The 17,072-nt window shown below is 42.7% G+C and overlaps 1 protein-coding gene across 1 annotated transcript in view; it reads left to right on the top strand.

The window, feature by feature from the left end:
* Positions 1 to 15,425, top strand: part of LOC117449954 (aldose reductase-related protein 2) — a 49,462-nt gene extending 34,037 nt beyond the window's left edge. Inside the window, exons 7-10 of the mRNA XM_034087893.1 lie at positions 7,755 to 7,842; positions 7,917 to 8,000; positions 15,048 to 15,130; positions 15,202 to 15,425. Of these exons, the coding sequence (XP_033943784.1) occupies positions 7,755 to 7,842; positions 7,917 to 8,000; positions 15,048 to 15,130; positions 15,202 to 15,235 (289 nt within the window). The 3' untranslated portion in view covers positions 15,236 to 15,425. The remainder of the gene's footprint in view (positions 1 to 7,754; positions 7,843 to 7,916; positions 8,001 to 15,047; positions 15,131 to 15,201) is intronic.
* The last annotated feature ends 1,647 nt before the right edge of the window (positions 15,426 to 17,072 follow it).

The following is a 17,072-nucleotide window of genomic DNA, read 5'->3' as shown; positions in this document are numbered from 1 at the left end:
GGGATCCTGGACGGTGCAGCTGGAGCGCTGTGCCCGCAATGGCGTCACACATCATTTGGCGGGACTTGAAGAATCCGCGAGAAGATCCAGAAAATTGTCAACATTGAAGGCCAGATTAATGGTTATCAAAGTACAAATATCCAAAATCAGTTCAGTAACGGTTTTCAAGGGGACAATATGTACTCAAATTGATGGGTTTGGATGATGGGGGAAAACCGTGTGACAGGCTCTTTAAATACATTGAAATGTGAAAATTGAACAAAAGTTATGTTGCTTGGTAAAATGTAAATGATCTAGTATTTAGTCATGTTTAAAGGTATGTATATCAGTGTATTAGAGTCATTACTTTATGCATTCTTTGTAAAGTATGAAAAAGGTGTACCTTGGAATCCGTGCTGAAGTTCTCCAGATCTGTCTCTCCTCCTCTGGTCCAGCCTGTCTGGATCACCTTAAGGAGACTTTGAACAAACAGATGTAAAGTTACATGCGTGGGTTACAGACTTCTTTACATGCAAACAACTTTTTATCTTCTTTTAAAAACAGGTCATAATCTTATTTTTATACTTAAGAAATTGCTGGATATCACAGTCCTTATACTGTATCAGTTTGATTGAGTATTATTGTGTAGGTCCTTTTTATTTTACTGTTATTTGAGTTTTTCATGAGTCAGTCAAATTAATTTGTTTTCATATGCCATATTCATATGTATCACACACGTAAGGGTAAGACAGAAACCTATTGAACAAATGCAATGCGATGGATAAGCTTAACAACGTCATATCTAATATTTAAACAAATCATTTCCTTGTCACGAAAGCATTGACTACGCTATTCATCCTCCTTAAATGCAGGCATTAAGTTACATGTTCCGTTCTACAGCCACGATGAAGCTGTTTCTCAAGTGTGAGGATAATACAATTAAAAGAGGCATTGGTAATAATATTAAAAAAAACAATGTTTGGGTCGTTCGTCGGATAGGCGGTTAGCTGCAATAAATAACTCCAGTTCAACAAACCATATTACAATATCTAAGGAAGCGTTATTTCTGGACCATTTGAAATGTGACGTTCATATTTTAAAGATACACACATTTTATTGTGAGGTTGATTTAATATACACTAAGCCTCTCTTCAACAATACGTTGACGTTAGCTAGTCTATGTTATGCTATAGTAGAGCATAGCGAATTGAAATTAACCTTAACAATGCATACAGTAACCTAACTAGAAAGCTAACTATCTAACGTACAAGGATGACCTTATTTTACCAACCTCGCACAGAAGCCTTTTGGTATACAGTAGCATCCCACTTAATGTTTTACACTTCTCTATTACGTTTAAGTTGGATGCTACGCATAGCATCGTTAGCACATATGTAGCTACCGATTGCTCAAATGCTAACCCAACTCTAAACATTCATTAACGTTAGCTTAATAAAAACACCAGTAACATAACATAAAGTATGCAGGGTTGACTTACCAAAAAAACTGCATTCATGGACGGTCTGTTTTAACCGCAGATAAATCCTATATTTGCATGACGAATAGTCCACCAGGAAACAACACAACAAACACGGCCGAGTTCAAGTAGTGTTCTCCTCATGAGCTGAGCCCCTGTAGCATCACGGAGCTAACGGAGCTAGCAGTGAGACAGAGGAGCTAGGAGCAGCAGTCCCGTTGTCATGAAGGGGGAATCTAACTATATACAGAATATGTTTTTGTGAACCATCTGCATCCATCGCCTACAGTTTGCAGCATTGGGCTTCACCGCACTGTCCCGGAGTCCGCCGCTTGGCTCTGATAGGCCAGAAGTCGGTTTGATTGCATTCGGGCTCGATTGCTTATCCTGTCTGAGTAGCCCGGATGATGTTGCATCGCAATTTTGGACATCGAATTTTAAACACTGACATTTTTTAAGTCGAATTTTTAAACACCGAAATTGTGCATTCGAATTTTTTTCCACTTGAATTTTTGGGATCTGAATTTGACTATTCCAATTTTTTTAACTTGAATTGTTACATTTTTATTTCACATAGGTACATTCAGAGCAAAAAAAATTCAGATACTTCTGTCTCTTGTTTGCTTCCATACATTGTAAGTTAAAGCGCAAACTGTTACTTGGCTAATGTTGTTATAATTCTCAGTGTGTGCAGTGGCGCCTCCATAAATTGTTCATAGGGGGGTCATTCCAGAATTGGAGGACATTTCATGTCCCCCATACAAAAAATCTAATGCCCAAAATGCTAAAACATGCACTTGTTGTGTTAAACATACTTGTCCTGAGGCAACATGTATATAAAGTTGTAGAAAAAGTGGTTTAAAAATATTTTTTTAATTATCAAATAGCTCTCGAACACCCCCTAAAATGGCATTTTTCTCTTTCCCCGCTTCTTGGTGACCAACTTGCATGTCAAATACAACATTTAAAATAGGGATTTTATTTACTTTTTTTGGTATTATTATATTGATATATGTCTCTTGTAATGGTAAAATAAATTTGTTAAATCATAAACATATTTTAGATAACAGTAATTTTGCACAGAAGGTGTGTCCCTCAACATGCGTTCAACCCTGTTACCCAAACCTTTTTAGATTGGCAGAGGAAGTGAAAAAACTGTCAGGTGACACAGTGGAAGTGACATCAGCAAGCCATGTGCTAGTGCCATGGGTAGACCAAAACTAAGTCCTCTCTTTTATTTTTCATATTTTTACAATCTTTTCAGTCTTAAAAGAGTGTGGCACTCTGACCCACTCAACCCTGTTACTGATATTATCAGAATAAAGCATATTAATTTCAAAGTTATCTTTCTTGCATTAGATATCCAAGTTTGTTCTTGCCTTGAAAGTAGCATTACATGCTACATCTAGCAATAATTCCTGAGGTTAAAGCTCAAATTAGCATTGATTTTCAACCCTGTTACATTCAACCCTGTTACTGTAATTAGAGTAACAGGGGTAATTCTTCATTGGAAAATATACATTTGATGCCTAGCTGGGCAATTCACTTTTTTTGATGGTTTATTTTTTTATCTGTTTTTCCTAAATACATAAAAAAAATTATAAAATAAAAGGTTCATTTTTCAAAGATGTTGGTGTCTAAATTGTCCTCCAATTCTGGAATGACCCAGGGGTGGCCAAATGGGGCCACTGAAAATCTTGGGGTGGCCCACCAAAACCAAGCATTTAATTGTTGTGAAAGTATAGACTAGAGGAAAACAATGGCAAAGAGAATCACCTACTAATATACTTTGGTTTCTTATTTTACTATTTCTGATACTATTCATCTGAAGTGAATATAATATGGATAGTTAACATTTTACTTCAAACAACATTTAAAAGAACCTTGTTTTGTGTTATGTATACATGTGTTGGTGATTTATTGTTTTGTTTTTTATATTTGCTAGTTGTTCTTTCCTTTTAAAAAGACAAATACAGCTTAATTTAAATAAGTTCCTTTATTGTAAGGCACAACATGTTCAGCATTCTCAACACATACAATACACAACAGCAACACAACATGTTCTTCAGTCTCTAGGTTATAAATTGTTTTAGACTGAACAAAGCTGTTTGTGTCACACTGGGATCAAAGATGATTGACATGACCTTTTTAAATCAAGTTTTAAAACATCCATCCATCCATCTTCTCCCGCTTATCCGTGGTCGGGTCGCGGGGGTAGCAGTTCCAGCAGAGAGCCCCAAACTTTCTTTTCCCTGGCGACATCAACCAGCTCTGACTGGGGGATCCCAAGGCGCTCCCAGGCCAGCGAAGAGATATAATCCCTCCACCTGGTCCTAGGTCTACCCCTTGGTCTCTTCCCAGCTGGACGTGCCTGGAACACCTCCCTAGGGAGGAGCCCAGGTGGCATCCTAACTAGGTGCCCGAACCACCTCAACTGGCTTCTTTCGACGCGAAGGAGGAGCGGCTCAACTCCGAGTCCCTCCCTGATGACCGAACTTCTCACCTTATCTCTAAGGGAGACACCAGCCACCCGGCGGAGGAAACCCATCTCGGCCGCTTGTATCCGCGATCTCGTTCTTTCGGTCATGACCCATCCTTCATGACCATAGGTGAGGGTAGGAACGAAAATGGCCCGGTAGACAGAGAGCTTTGCCTTCCGGCTCAGCTCCCTTTTCGTCACAACGGTGCGGTAAAGCGACTACAATACCGCTCCCGCTGCTCCGATTCTCCGGCCCATCTCACGCTCCATTGATCCCGCACTCGAGAACAAGACCCCGAGATACTTGAACTCCTTCACTTGGGGTAAGGACTCATTCCCTACTTGGAGTGGACAGTCCATCGGTTTCCTGCTGAGAACCATGGCCTCAGATTTGGAGGTGCTGATCCTCATCCCAGCCGCTTCACACTTGGTTGCGAACCGATCCAGTGAGTGCTGAAGGTCGCAGACCGATGAAGCCATCAGAACCACATCATCTGCAAAAAGCAGTGGTGCAATCCTTAGTCCACCGAACTGCAGACCCCCCCCCCCACGACTACGCCTCGAAATCCGATCCATGTATATTACAAACAGGATTGGTGACAAAGCGCAGCCCTGGCGGAGGCCAACCCTCACCGGAAATGGGTCCGACTTACTGCCGAGGACCCGGACACAGCTCTCGCTTTGGGAGTACAGAGATTGGATGGCCCTGAGTAGAGACCCCCTCACCCCATACTCCCGCAGCACCTCCCACAGTAACTCCCTTCGAACCCGGTCATACGCCTTCTCCAAGTCTACAAAACACATGTAGACCGGATAAGCGTACTCCCAGGCCCCCTCCAGGATCCTTGCGAGAGTAAAAAGCTGATCCGTCGTTCCACGACCAGGACGGAATCCGCATTGTTCCTCCTCAATCTGAGGTTCGACAATCGGCCTGACCCTCCTTTCGAGTACCTTGGAGTAAACTTTCCCGGGGAGGCTGAGTAGTGTGATGCCTCTGTAATTGGCACACACCCTCTGATCCCCCTTTTTGAAAAGGGGGACCACCACCCCGGTCTGCCACTCCTTCGGTACCGTTTCCGACTTCCACGCAACGTTGATGAGACGTGTCAACCATGACAGTCCCTCAACACCCAGAGCCTTCAGCATTTCCGGGCGGATCTCATCCACCCCCGGGGCTTTGCCACTGTGGAGTTGTTTGACGACCTCAGTGACCTCCCCCCGGGAGATTGGCGTTGATCCCCCGTCATACTCCAGCTCTGCCTCTAACATAGAGGGCGGAGTTGTCGGGTTCAGGAGTTCCTCAAAGTGTTCCTTCCAACGTCCCAACACTCCATCAGTTGAGGTCAACAACGTCCCATCCTTACTGTACACAGCTTGGATGGTTCCCTGCTTCCCCCTCCTGAGGTGTCGGACAGTTTTCCAGAACAACTTTGGTGCCGCCCGAAAGTCCTATTCCATGTCTTCTCCGAACTTCTCCCACACCCGCTGCTTTGCCTCGGCCACGGATGAGGCTGCTGCCCTTCGGGCCTGTCGGTACCTTGCAACTGCTTCGGGAGTCCCCCGGGATAACAAATCCCTGAAGGCCTCCTTCTTCAGTCGGACGGCTTCCCTGACCACCGGTGTCCACCAGGAGGTTCGAGGGTTACCGCCCCTTGAGGCACCTAAGACCTTGAGACCACAGCTCCCCACCGCGGCTTCGGCAATAGAGGCTTTGAACACCGACCACTCTGGTTCAATGTCCCCAACCTCCACAGGAATGCCCGAAAAGCTCCGCCGGAGGTGTGAGTTGAAGGCCTCCTGAACTTGGGCCTCCTCCAGACGTTCCCAGTTCACCCGAACTACACGTTTGGGCTTACCAGGTCTATCCAGAGGCTTCCCCCGCCACTCGACCCAACTCACCACCAGATGGTGATCAGTTGACAACTCCGCCCCTCTCTTTACCCGAGTGTCCAAAACATACGGCCTCAGGTCCGATGATACGATAACGAAATCGATCATGGACCTTCTGCCTAGTTTTAAAACATGACTATTTTATTTCAACAGGACCCAAAAACACAAGGGGTATACCATTGTAAATACATACTGTGATTGAACACAAAAACACCATCTATTATTGACCTTTATAGCAAATTCAAAACATTATAAATGATACAAAACACCCCCTTTTAGTATTAGACAGAAAATAGGTGACGAGACATATTTCAATTTTTTTTAGATTAGGCCACTGTGGTGAGAGTAATACATATAGCTTGTATTCCATTTGTTTTGAAAATGTATATACTTTATAAACAAACTGGTTACCCTTTTTTGAAATTAGCATACAGAACATTATGAAAACAAACTTGACTAATGGTCGGCTCATAACCCCAGAACACAGAAGAGGAAAAACTGCATAGATTCTCGTTTCATTTTGAAGTAGCTGCAGACCCAAAGTGTGTAGAAGACTTAAATGATTAAAAATGTCACAATCACATTAATAAAACTGTACTTAGGTTTTAGTTTCACTTTTACAAAACAGAGTTCCACATGTACTTTCTAGCATGTATGGCCATCTCCTCACTAGCGCTATGCTGCTGCTCCCCTGCCAGCTCTGTCTCTCCTTTACTCTTCTTCTTCTTACAATAAGAAGAGATGTCTGTTGACTTTCTCTTCATGTTCTGCAGATTGACATTACACATGGCAGAGATTAATTGTAGCCTACGCATTACACCAGCCCAGCATACCCACATTAGCTAACGTTAGTTTAGCTTGCTAAGCTAACGCTAACTAGGATAGCCGCCAAAGTGTGTTTACAGACAAATTATACCTGAAGTCAAGCCAGCCTTTACTGAGCCCCGAGCCTGTTTTCCAGGTCTTCCAGCGTTTCTCGTTTTAATGCCATTGAACACACATTTTGATCAGAATAACAGCTAAAGGTGAGCGTATCTCCGTGTTTTGCTACCTAAAGCTAACACACTAAAGCCTAAAGTGTTGTGGGGCTTAACAGGCAACGAACGTATACGACTTACCTTCTAGAAGTCAGTAGAAAAATCAGTAGAAAGAAACGTTTTGCTGCAACCTGCTGCTGTCTGTGCGAATCTCAGAGTGATGCGCACGAGTATCAGAGTGGTGCGTGCGCCGAGTATCAGAGTGTTACCATGGTAGCAGAGGGAGAGGGAGGGGCTGCAGTATGAGCGTTGGAAGCTCAAATCAAGCAATTCACTGGCTGTGTATTTGTTGTTAAATATCAGATAAACTACTACGCATACGTGACTGGCGAGGCGGGGTGTGTGGTGGGGGGGCCAGTGGGGGGGGCCAACAAATATATCAGGGTGGCCATGGCCCCCCCTGGCACCCCCCTGCTGGCGCCACTGAGTGTGTGAACACAGATCGAAAATGGAAAGACACAGCGTATTATGGGGTGTCATCAAATGCCGTTGGCATCAAGTTAGTTCAAAAGTTTGCAGTTCAAATATTCTGCTGCTTTTCCAAGCCTTTTTACTTTCTTTTCTTCTCTCATCACACATTCAAGCCCCCAGTGTTCATGTATCATTTCAATCTAAATTATTCACTTTCTTCTTACACATTACATTTCAGCATAGCAGTTCAGGGTCAGCTTTTCAGCATAAAGCATTCCCACTAGCAATTTCTTTAGGAATTGCATTCTCTAGTTCTTATCTGATGTACAACCTAGTCTGAACTACGGTTCAATAAGGGTCTTTGATATTTCTGATGCAGACTGGAATAGGATGGGTCTAGTGAAATATGGGGAAATAATAGAAATGTCCTCACCCAGCCCACTGATTGTGGTGATTGTAAATCCTGATCTGTCCCTCTCAGGCTGAGAGGAGAGACTGATCCTCTGAGGCTGCTGGAGGACCCTGTGGTGGCAGATATCGCCAAGAAGCACAGACACAGCCCCGCACAGGTCAGTGTGACTGTGTGTCCCCATACGTGTGTGTGTGTGTGTGTTTCCCTGTCAGTAACAGTGGTCTGCTCCAGGTATTGCTCAGGTTCCACGTGCAGCAGGGTGTTGCAGTCATCCCGAAGAGTGACAAGCCTCACCACATCCTGGAAAACACAAAGGTAAACCTCTTTGTTTCTCTCAGACACTTCAGTACGCACGCTGCTTTGTGATGTGGTGAGTTCTTTAAACATCCTTCTGTTTAGCTTCTTGGCTCTCACACTCTTTTCTTTATTTTCTGTTTCTTTTGGGTAATTTTAGATTGCCATTGTTCTTACATGTAGCTGTAGCCCAACTGAGTTTGGAATTTAAATTCTGTTTTGAAAATCAAACCTTGTAATTTTTTTTTTTTATGATAGATATCCATTTAAAACTGAATTAATTGGCCAATTAGGGGGAGTGAAACAGCATATTACTGTTTCATTTTGCACGGCAAAGGTCTGAGAGCATTTTAGTGTATGCTGAACCGACTTTAAACCCTGCTATGAGGCACATTTGTAATTTTTGATATTGGGCTAAATAAACACGTTTGATTTAGATTGTAATTGTCTATTTATACATTCAACAGACATTAAGTATAGTCAGATATTCACATTGTTTTGGTCTCCACCCCCTCTATATAAATATATGTCTCCTTAGCTGCTAAATGCTCCACCATGTTCACCAGCTTGTCTCTGTCTGCTGTTTGGGGCTGGACAGAGGAATCTGCATCTTCCACAACACAAACTCAATAATGCATGTGACAACATCACTGCAAAACCTCTACTGTATTCTCAGCTTTTCATGAGAACAGCCATTCATGTCCTTTTAAGTTGTTGGTTTGTCAGGCAGGGTTGTGTAGCAGTTTGATCAAAATGTGATGCAGAAATACAGCAACAATCACTTTGCAGCAAATTAACTACTTTCCATAAACCTGTCCTAACTGCTGTTGTGCAGTCATTAAGCATTGCATCAATGTGCTAAATAAAAAGTTAGGTCATGTTATTGCAATTCATCGTATAGGATATGAAAAAAACTAATTTAAGTTTTAGAGGTATTTCACTCACAACTATACAATCAGGGATTTACCCTCTGGGGACCATGACGTCTTTCAAGGCAATCCATGAGATAATTCTGGTGATGAACAGCAGACTTCTAGAAAATATATAATTATAATCAAAAATATATTTGTTTTATTGTACACACACCACTCAGGCGCAAGTCAAAAGCAGCATCAATTAAGAAAGTCCTGCACAACAACACCAAGCCTTTCTGAAAGTGTGGATAATGGATATATAACCCAAGAAAGTCACATGTGCATTGTATTTAAACTAGGGCTGTCAGTCGATTAAAATATTTAATCGCGATTAATCGCATGATTGTCAATAGTTAATCGCGATTAATCGCAAATTAATCGCACATTTTTTATCTGTTCTAAATGTACCTTAGAGGAATATTTTTCAAGTTTTTAATACTCTTATCAACATATGAGTGGACAAATATGCTTTATGCTAATGTTTATTATCATTTGAACAATGACAAATATTCTCATGAATATTAAACACAACAACCTTTGAACATTACAAATATTCGCCTCAATTCAACCTGGAACCTCTCTCATACAATACAAATGGGGTGTGTGTGTGTGTGTGTGGTGTGTGTGTGTGTGTGTGTGTGTGTGTGTGTGTGTGTGTGTGTGTGTGTGTGTGTGTGTGTGTGTGTGTGTGTGTGTGTGTGTGTGTGTGTGTGTGTGTGTGTGTGTGTGTGTGTGTGTGTGTGTGTGTGTGTGTGTGTGTGTGTGTGTGTGATCGTGATCGTTGGAGCTATGTGCAACTCAAGGCATATGCTCGAACGGGAGCTGCCTGGACGCTGCAATCATGTTGCTGCAATCATGAGTGTGCTGACTTCTCCTCCAATGTCCCGCTGTCTGCTTCCTGCATCAAGTCAAGTGCTCGGCGCAGTTGTGTGGATACTAGGGCGCTCCTCTGTTTTCATTTAAACAGCTCCTTATATCCGTTAGCACAGCTAGCTAGCACCAGATGCTAACAACAACAATAGCCGCGTTCACACTGCGGTACGGTAATGCACGTAAGGTCTCTCTCTCGCTCGCTCGGGCCACACGTACACACACCCTCCCGGTCCTCCCGATGGCCAGTCGGTGCCTGCCGGTGAGCGTGGAAGTGTGGTCTGCCACAAGCGGGCGGCAGGAGCGGGGCTGTCAGCAGCATCAGCTTGTAGATGGTATTTTAAACTTGATGCGCTCTGAAACTACGGGGCGGCCGAGGAAAAAAAATACACATGCGTTAATCGCGTTAAAATAATTAGTGGCGTTAATTTTTTTAACTTGACAGCCCTAATTTAAACACATGTACGGTCCAACAACAATAAGCTATACCTTAAAGTGGCCATATTCTGCTTTTTAGGGTTTTCCTTTTCCTGTAGTGTGTTATATACTTAGGGTTGCCAACTTCCGCGTGGATTTCTGGCAGATTTAGTTACTAAATCCGCCAGAAATCCACGCGCGAAGATTTTTTATTTAGTTATGTTTAGTTATGTATGCAGATTTAGTTATGTTGCCAACCGGGACATATATATACTATAACCAGTGTTGGGACTAACGCGTTACTGTAACGCAACTACTTTTTGTGGTAACTAATAGCGTTACTAGTTACCTATTCCCATTAAGTAACGCCGTTATAGTTACTGTGATTTAAATGGGTGCGTTACTGCGTTACATTATGTGATCCAACTGAACCGAATCTCGCTGCGGATGTAATTTATAGACGAATACAGCGATGTCCTCTCACAGCACTAGGGCTGCACGGTATTGAAAAAAACTGACATCGCGATTTCCCCCCTATATTGCGTTTTTTTTAACCTGTAACCCCAAAGTCCCGGCGGGTACTTTACTTTTTTTTTTCACGACAGTGTCTCAGGGGATCGTAATATTAATGTGTTATACCAGATTAACGGAAATAATCTCAGCTAACTGACGATACAAACCATTTTTACCAAAACAAAACACAAGTCTCATAAGAAGCATCTAAATGACCCCTGAGCGAAAAATGCTAACGCACTTTGGCACAGAACTCAAGATAAAAGTACCCTTATTATTACTTATCGTAGCTGCACTTACAAGATATCCGATTAAAGCTGAGGTTCCACAGATTATTTAGGTATATAGTATCATCACTGAGTGATCTGAACTCGGACAGGGGAAGCAAACACAGACATCACAACACGTACCTTTACGTAGCTTCTAGGGGAGATGTCTCACCGTAGCTGTCAATCTGATCAAAAGACGTGTTCAATGGCATTAAAACGAGAAAGAAAAAACGCGGCCGAATCGGTTAATCCATAGGTTTTTAACGTCTCTGTATAAAAAAATTATTTAATTTATAATCTATAATTCCATTTTTATGTAAATATCGCAGAGCAAAAGTTAGCTGCTAATGGTAGCTACCAGAGTGGCTGCTGCTTCCGGTCTTGGCTATGCGGCAGTCCAGCGCAGTCTAACACACACACATTACCAAATAAGGAGTGAGAGTGACGCGTACCCAATACCGGAAGCTGCATACACTCTGGTGGCTACCATTAGCAGCTAACTGTTGTGCTCCGATTTTTACATACAAATGGAATTATGGATTATAAACAATTGCTTCAAAACCACAGATACATTATCAACCTATGTATCAACCGATTCAGCTGCGTTTTTTCTTTCTCGTTTTAATGCCATTGAACACGTCTTTTGATCAGATTGACAGCTACGGTGAGACGATCTCCCGTAAAAGCTCCGTAAAAGGTACGTGTTGTGATGTCTGTGTTCGCTTCCCCTGTTGCGAGATCGGATCGCTTAGATACTATACTTAAATAATCTGTGGAGTCTCAGCTTTAATCGGATATATTGTATGTGCAGTTTCGATAAGTAATAAGGGTATCTTTATTTTGAATTCTGTGCTAAAGTGCGTTGAATAAAACCGCACATCCCTGCGGTGTGAATACCGCGCATGCGCATACCGCGGTTATCGCCATGACACGGTATATCGTTCAGCCCTACACAGCACCATGGAAAAGTGACAGTAACCAGAGAGGAGTGATGATTGGTTAACGCGAGGTAACATTTCAGGGTAAGCCAATCAGAGACAGAGTTGGGCGGGTCTTGCCTTATGGAGAAAATACACACACGAACACTTGCTAATGCTAACACACACACATCGGCAACGCTCACCACCAGCACACACACACACACAATGGCAGATACAAGTATCAGCGAGAGCAGCAGCGCATTTGCAACATGGAGATATAACCACTATTTTCAATTTGTGGGGATAAAGGAAAACAGCAATGCCAATCTCCTGAGCTATAAAACTAGTCGCCAAAGACCCACCGTCTCAACCACCGGTAGTGACCCAGATGGAGCAACACCATCTAAACAGCCAAAAAACGATTTTTTTAAATCGCCACATGTCACCCAGAGTCAACTAAACAGATTGATTGCCAGGTACGTTGTTGAGGACATGCTGCCCATCGCAACGGTCGAGTCTGTTGCCTTCAGAGAACTAGTCAGCAAAATACCAGTGAAAGCATTTCATTTTCAATTTTATTGTTATTATTTTTAAAGTAAAGTAACTTGTTACAAGTTACTTTTATAATTTAGTAACTAATAAAGTAACTAGTTACTTTTTTGAGAGCAGTAACTATAACTATTACTAGTTACTTTTTAAAAGTAACTTGCCCAACACTGACTATAACACACTTCTATTGGCTAGCGCTTCAACACATTGTACGTGATAGGCTAAGGGGCGGGACATCTCTAAGCAGTTGACCAATCACAACAGAGCTGGCCAGCTAACCAATCAGAGCAGACTATCTGGCACAATTACATTTGATTTCCTACTCTTTATTCAGTACTGTTGATGTTAGAGTGTGATTAGTAAAGATGTTATATTGACACTTGATTAGACTTGGATTTTAGGTGTCTGTTTTACCCCTTAATGCTAAGTTGACCAATAGGCATTCTGCATGTATTTCATATTTTCCCTTTAAAGAGCCTGTGACACCATCCCAACAACTGTTGTGCAATGAAATATTGGGCTACTAGTAATCTCGAACCGTCAGTTTAAAAAAGAAAAAGCGATACCGTTCCGTTAAATATCAATAATTTCGAACATCGCGGGGAAATTCCTTCGACTCATTTTGAAGTTTTGGGGGAAGCCGGAAGTGACGTCAATGCGGGAACGCTTCGAGAGCCAAACAAGGACAAAGTGTGTGTTGTCATGCGTAGAAATTGTGAATTACTGAGATTAGGCACGTTAATAACGTTTTAATGAAGTTGACTACAGTATATTCATATTTGTCAGTGCTTTCATGTCAATTCGGCGACATAAACATAAATGATCGTGGTGAAGATGATGATTACATTAGGATTAAAAATCGGGAGTGAGAGCTGCTGAATTTCCTCCCGTCGGATGTGATATAAAAACAAATCGATTATTTTTGTGGTTGTAAACTCAAGTGGATGAAACTACATTTATTAGTGCTTTCATGTCAATGCGGCGAACATATGATACATTAAATGATGAGTGAGGATGATGATTACAAATCGTTTGTTTGAGCCGGTCTGCATTTCCTGATGAGAAAACAAACCGATGCTTTTTGTAGTTGTAGTACACCAACAACATGGATTAAACGTGTGTTTTTTTTACCACAATGTTGGGGAAATTAATGGATAAAATGCACGGATTATTATTATTATTCCCACTCCGATCGGGACACTAGGTCCACCGTTTCGCCGCAGCGAGGCTCCCCCCGTTGACAATTTACGTGGGCTGGGTGCAGTGGCGGACTGGCCATCGGGACGAATCCCGATGGGCCGGTACCGAAGTGGGCCGGTCGGATAAGTCACCAGCACATCCCCCATAGGCGGCACGTGAGGCTCAGGTTTGAGAAGGCTAAATAACTTCTTTTACCTGATGCTGCCCGCCTCCGGCGTCTATAGAAAAGAGATCCACTCAGTGTGCGGAGTTTAAATCTCTCAAGTCATATTACAGGATAAAGGAAATACAGATTAAACTGCCGTATGCAGAGAAGACGCCGACGTGTCGCACTTATCATTCATATTACATCATCAATCAGATCATCGATCATATAATATCATAATATATCATATATTTCCTTATCTGAGTCAGCTTCTCCAGCCTCATCTGGCCGTGCAACACTCACAGTGTCACAGACTGGATGCAGAAGTATTATTTAACACATTATGTTGACGAAACATTCGAGACAAATGTAATTAAAGTCAGATCCACTCGTGTCTTAGACGTGAACGCGCTCTCAGCTGGAGAGAGAAACCCTGGCTTGATTTACCGAGTTGATAACCAGCGTCGTAGGACCGCTTAGCGAGATCTCGTTTGTTAGTTTGTTTGTTACTCAAACATATCCAGGGTCTGTTGAACTGGCTTCGTAGTACAGGGCACAGGTGGCTAGCAGCGCTAATGTCAAAGACACAGACATTATACATTATATTTGTATTTTACATCCCCCGCTCCCCCCGTTGACAATTTACTAGCGGTACCGAAGTGGGCCGGTCGAGAGTCCCGGGATGATTTTTAGTCCCAGTCCACCACTGGCTACATGACCATATGATCGCCCATATTGACGCACCTCATTCCTAAACTTCTAACAGATACAACATAAACCGATCCTTCAGCCTCATATGAGCTCTCAGACACGTTCAACATTAACCTGTCATCGCTGTCTGAGCTTGCTGCTGTGTGCGCCGTCGTGCGTTTACATCTGACTGTATATATATAAAGGTTTACATGCAGATGCTGGGATCCTGGACGGTGCAGCTGGAGCGCTGTGCCCGCATTGACGTCACCCATCATTTGGCGGGACTTGAAGAATCCGCGAGAAGATCCAGAAAATGGTCAACATTGAAGGCAGATTAATGGTTATCAAAGTACAAATAACCAAAATCAGTTCAGTAACGGTTTTCAAGGGGACAATATGTACTCAAATTGATGGGTTTGGATGATGGGGGAAAACCGTGTCACAGGCTCTTTAAGGGCTGCTTCAATAACTGTCCTTCAAAAAGAATAACACATTGTCTAGGACTTCACTTTAAGAAGAGCATCATCATTATTGTTGTTGTCTGTAGAAGCCATTTATCAGTGTCACTGTTTCTGCAGATCTTTGACTTCAGTCTGACTGAAGAGGACATGCGAGCCCTGAGAGGACTGGACCGAGGGTGGAGGTCCTGCCTGCTGGAGGAGTGAGTTCATCACAGCCATGTTGTTCTGCGTGAGCAGCTCCTGACACACTGATGATGTTGTTCTGTTTCAGAGTCAAGTCTCACCCGTACTACCCCTTCGTATGAAGCTGCCAGAGGACGAGTGGAGAGGAGGCGGCACCCTGCACCTACTGACACGTCAACAAGACCTCAGACAGCCTCACACTGCCATCCAGTGTGCCTTACTGCACAAGAATAATCATATAGTCAGGGTGCACATAACTGTTTTGCCCTGGTTCTCAAAGGGTGCTCATCCTTAATAAACCGTAACTTTTGAGGGGTCTTGACTTTATTTGCCAGACACACGGCACTGAACACACAGAGGTGAACACAAGACAACATTAGCAAATAAGTATGTGAACATAACCAATAACCTACCATAGCCAATAACAAATGAATGTAACTTATTTTATTTGTGTTGTTCATTCATATCTTTTACCTTAACATTCATTTATTTATGCATTTCTTTTTTATCTCTCCAGTTTTAAAGGATATGTCTGGTTTACTGTCCTATAGTATGCATTGGAATGATTTCAAACCTGTTTATCCCAATAATTATAAAGGAGTGCCTTGGAAATATGTGTTTACATAAATTGTGACCAAACCGTTTGAACTTAGACTAAAGTGAACTATCTAAACACTCAGAGTCCTTTACCTCACTGAGCTGTAGTATCAGCCTCTCAGTCTGACTGGAGAGGACTCTCCCTCCACATTATTGTAGAAACATCTTCTTCTTCTTCCGTTAGAGCAGCTAGCACCAGATGCTAATAACAACACCGGGCGGTGCGCCCTTCTCTCTCTCCCTCGCACTTTGGCTGTGAGCTGCGGTTGCCAGATAAGCCAACATCCCCCATTTTCATCACTTACAGCGCCCATTTTACAGGGCAAATGAAACGTGTAACCGGGGTGAAAAGGGTGTTACATTTACTTAATTATGAATATTGTTACATCAAGGCCGAAAATTAGGATGAGCCCCAACGGTCAACATTTTTTTTTTCCCTCCCAGAGCTGTCAGCGCAGCGCCTCCACAGATCTGGGCCCTAGGTGAACATCTATAACGCCAGTGCTACGGGCCGACCCTGAGTTCATATGCAACTCGCAAATATCTTTCTCTCTCTCTCCTCTCTTTTCTCTTCTCTCCCAATTTTGGTACGCAAATGCGCCTTTTTTCAAATGACCCGGTGCTCTTTTTTTGGCGGAGGTGCGCATGCGTACCTGCGCACCAGTTATGTGCAGCCCTGCATATAGTAGTGTAGTGGCCAGCATAGTGAACCCGGAAATGTTGAGTACCCCAAAGTTCTATGTTAGAAATGTATAGTTGGGTCCCCTGAAGATAGAAACTGTTTGCATAATTTGCACAATTTGCATCAGTATCATGATTAGCATTATAGCTCACTGTATTTGGACAACAGCCGATTTAGACCATTGTTGAGTGGTTTTGGATGCAGGATGCAGGTTTAACCAAAACGTGTCCATATCTGTCATCCCGGGTTGACTACCATGAGCCATTGGATATAGACAGCACAATATAAAAATGTGAAGAAACCTCGGGGAGAGCAACAGACAGACAGACGTGCAGTGTCGTGTAAATTGAAAAGATAATACATTTGCCATATAGGTAGCCCAAATGCTTGAAAATGCATGTGTCTATAAAAAAGGATATGAAACCAGGTGGATGTCAACAATCCTGTGGGAGCCATCAGAGAAGTAGCATGGTGAGAGCAGGCAGGACAGCAGAGACAGGTTCAGCCAGGACTCATCATTGTATTGCTAATTAATGCAACTTGCTTATTGTACAAATTGCCAAACATATGCAAGTTAGCATCCCATACTACACATTTCTATCTTAACACTTTGGGGTTCCAACACATTTCTGGGTTCACTATAGGACTATAAGCTGGAAACTCTAATGTGCAGGTGAACA

The sequence above is a fragment of the Pseudochaenichthys georgianus genome, chromosome 7, assembly GCF_902827115.2.
Source record: "Pseudochaenichthys georgianus chromosome 7, fPseGeo1.2, whole genome shotgun sequence".
Classification (NCBI taxonomy): domain Eukaryota; kingdom Metazoa; phylum Chordata; class Actinopteri; order Perciformes; family Channichthyidae; genus Pseudochaenichthys; species Pseudochaenichthys georgianus.
Note: the sequence above shows the minus strand (reverse complement) of the source record. Positions and strands in the feature narration are given on the sequence as shown.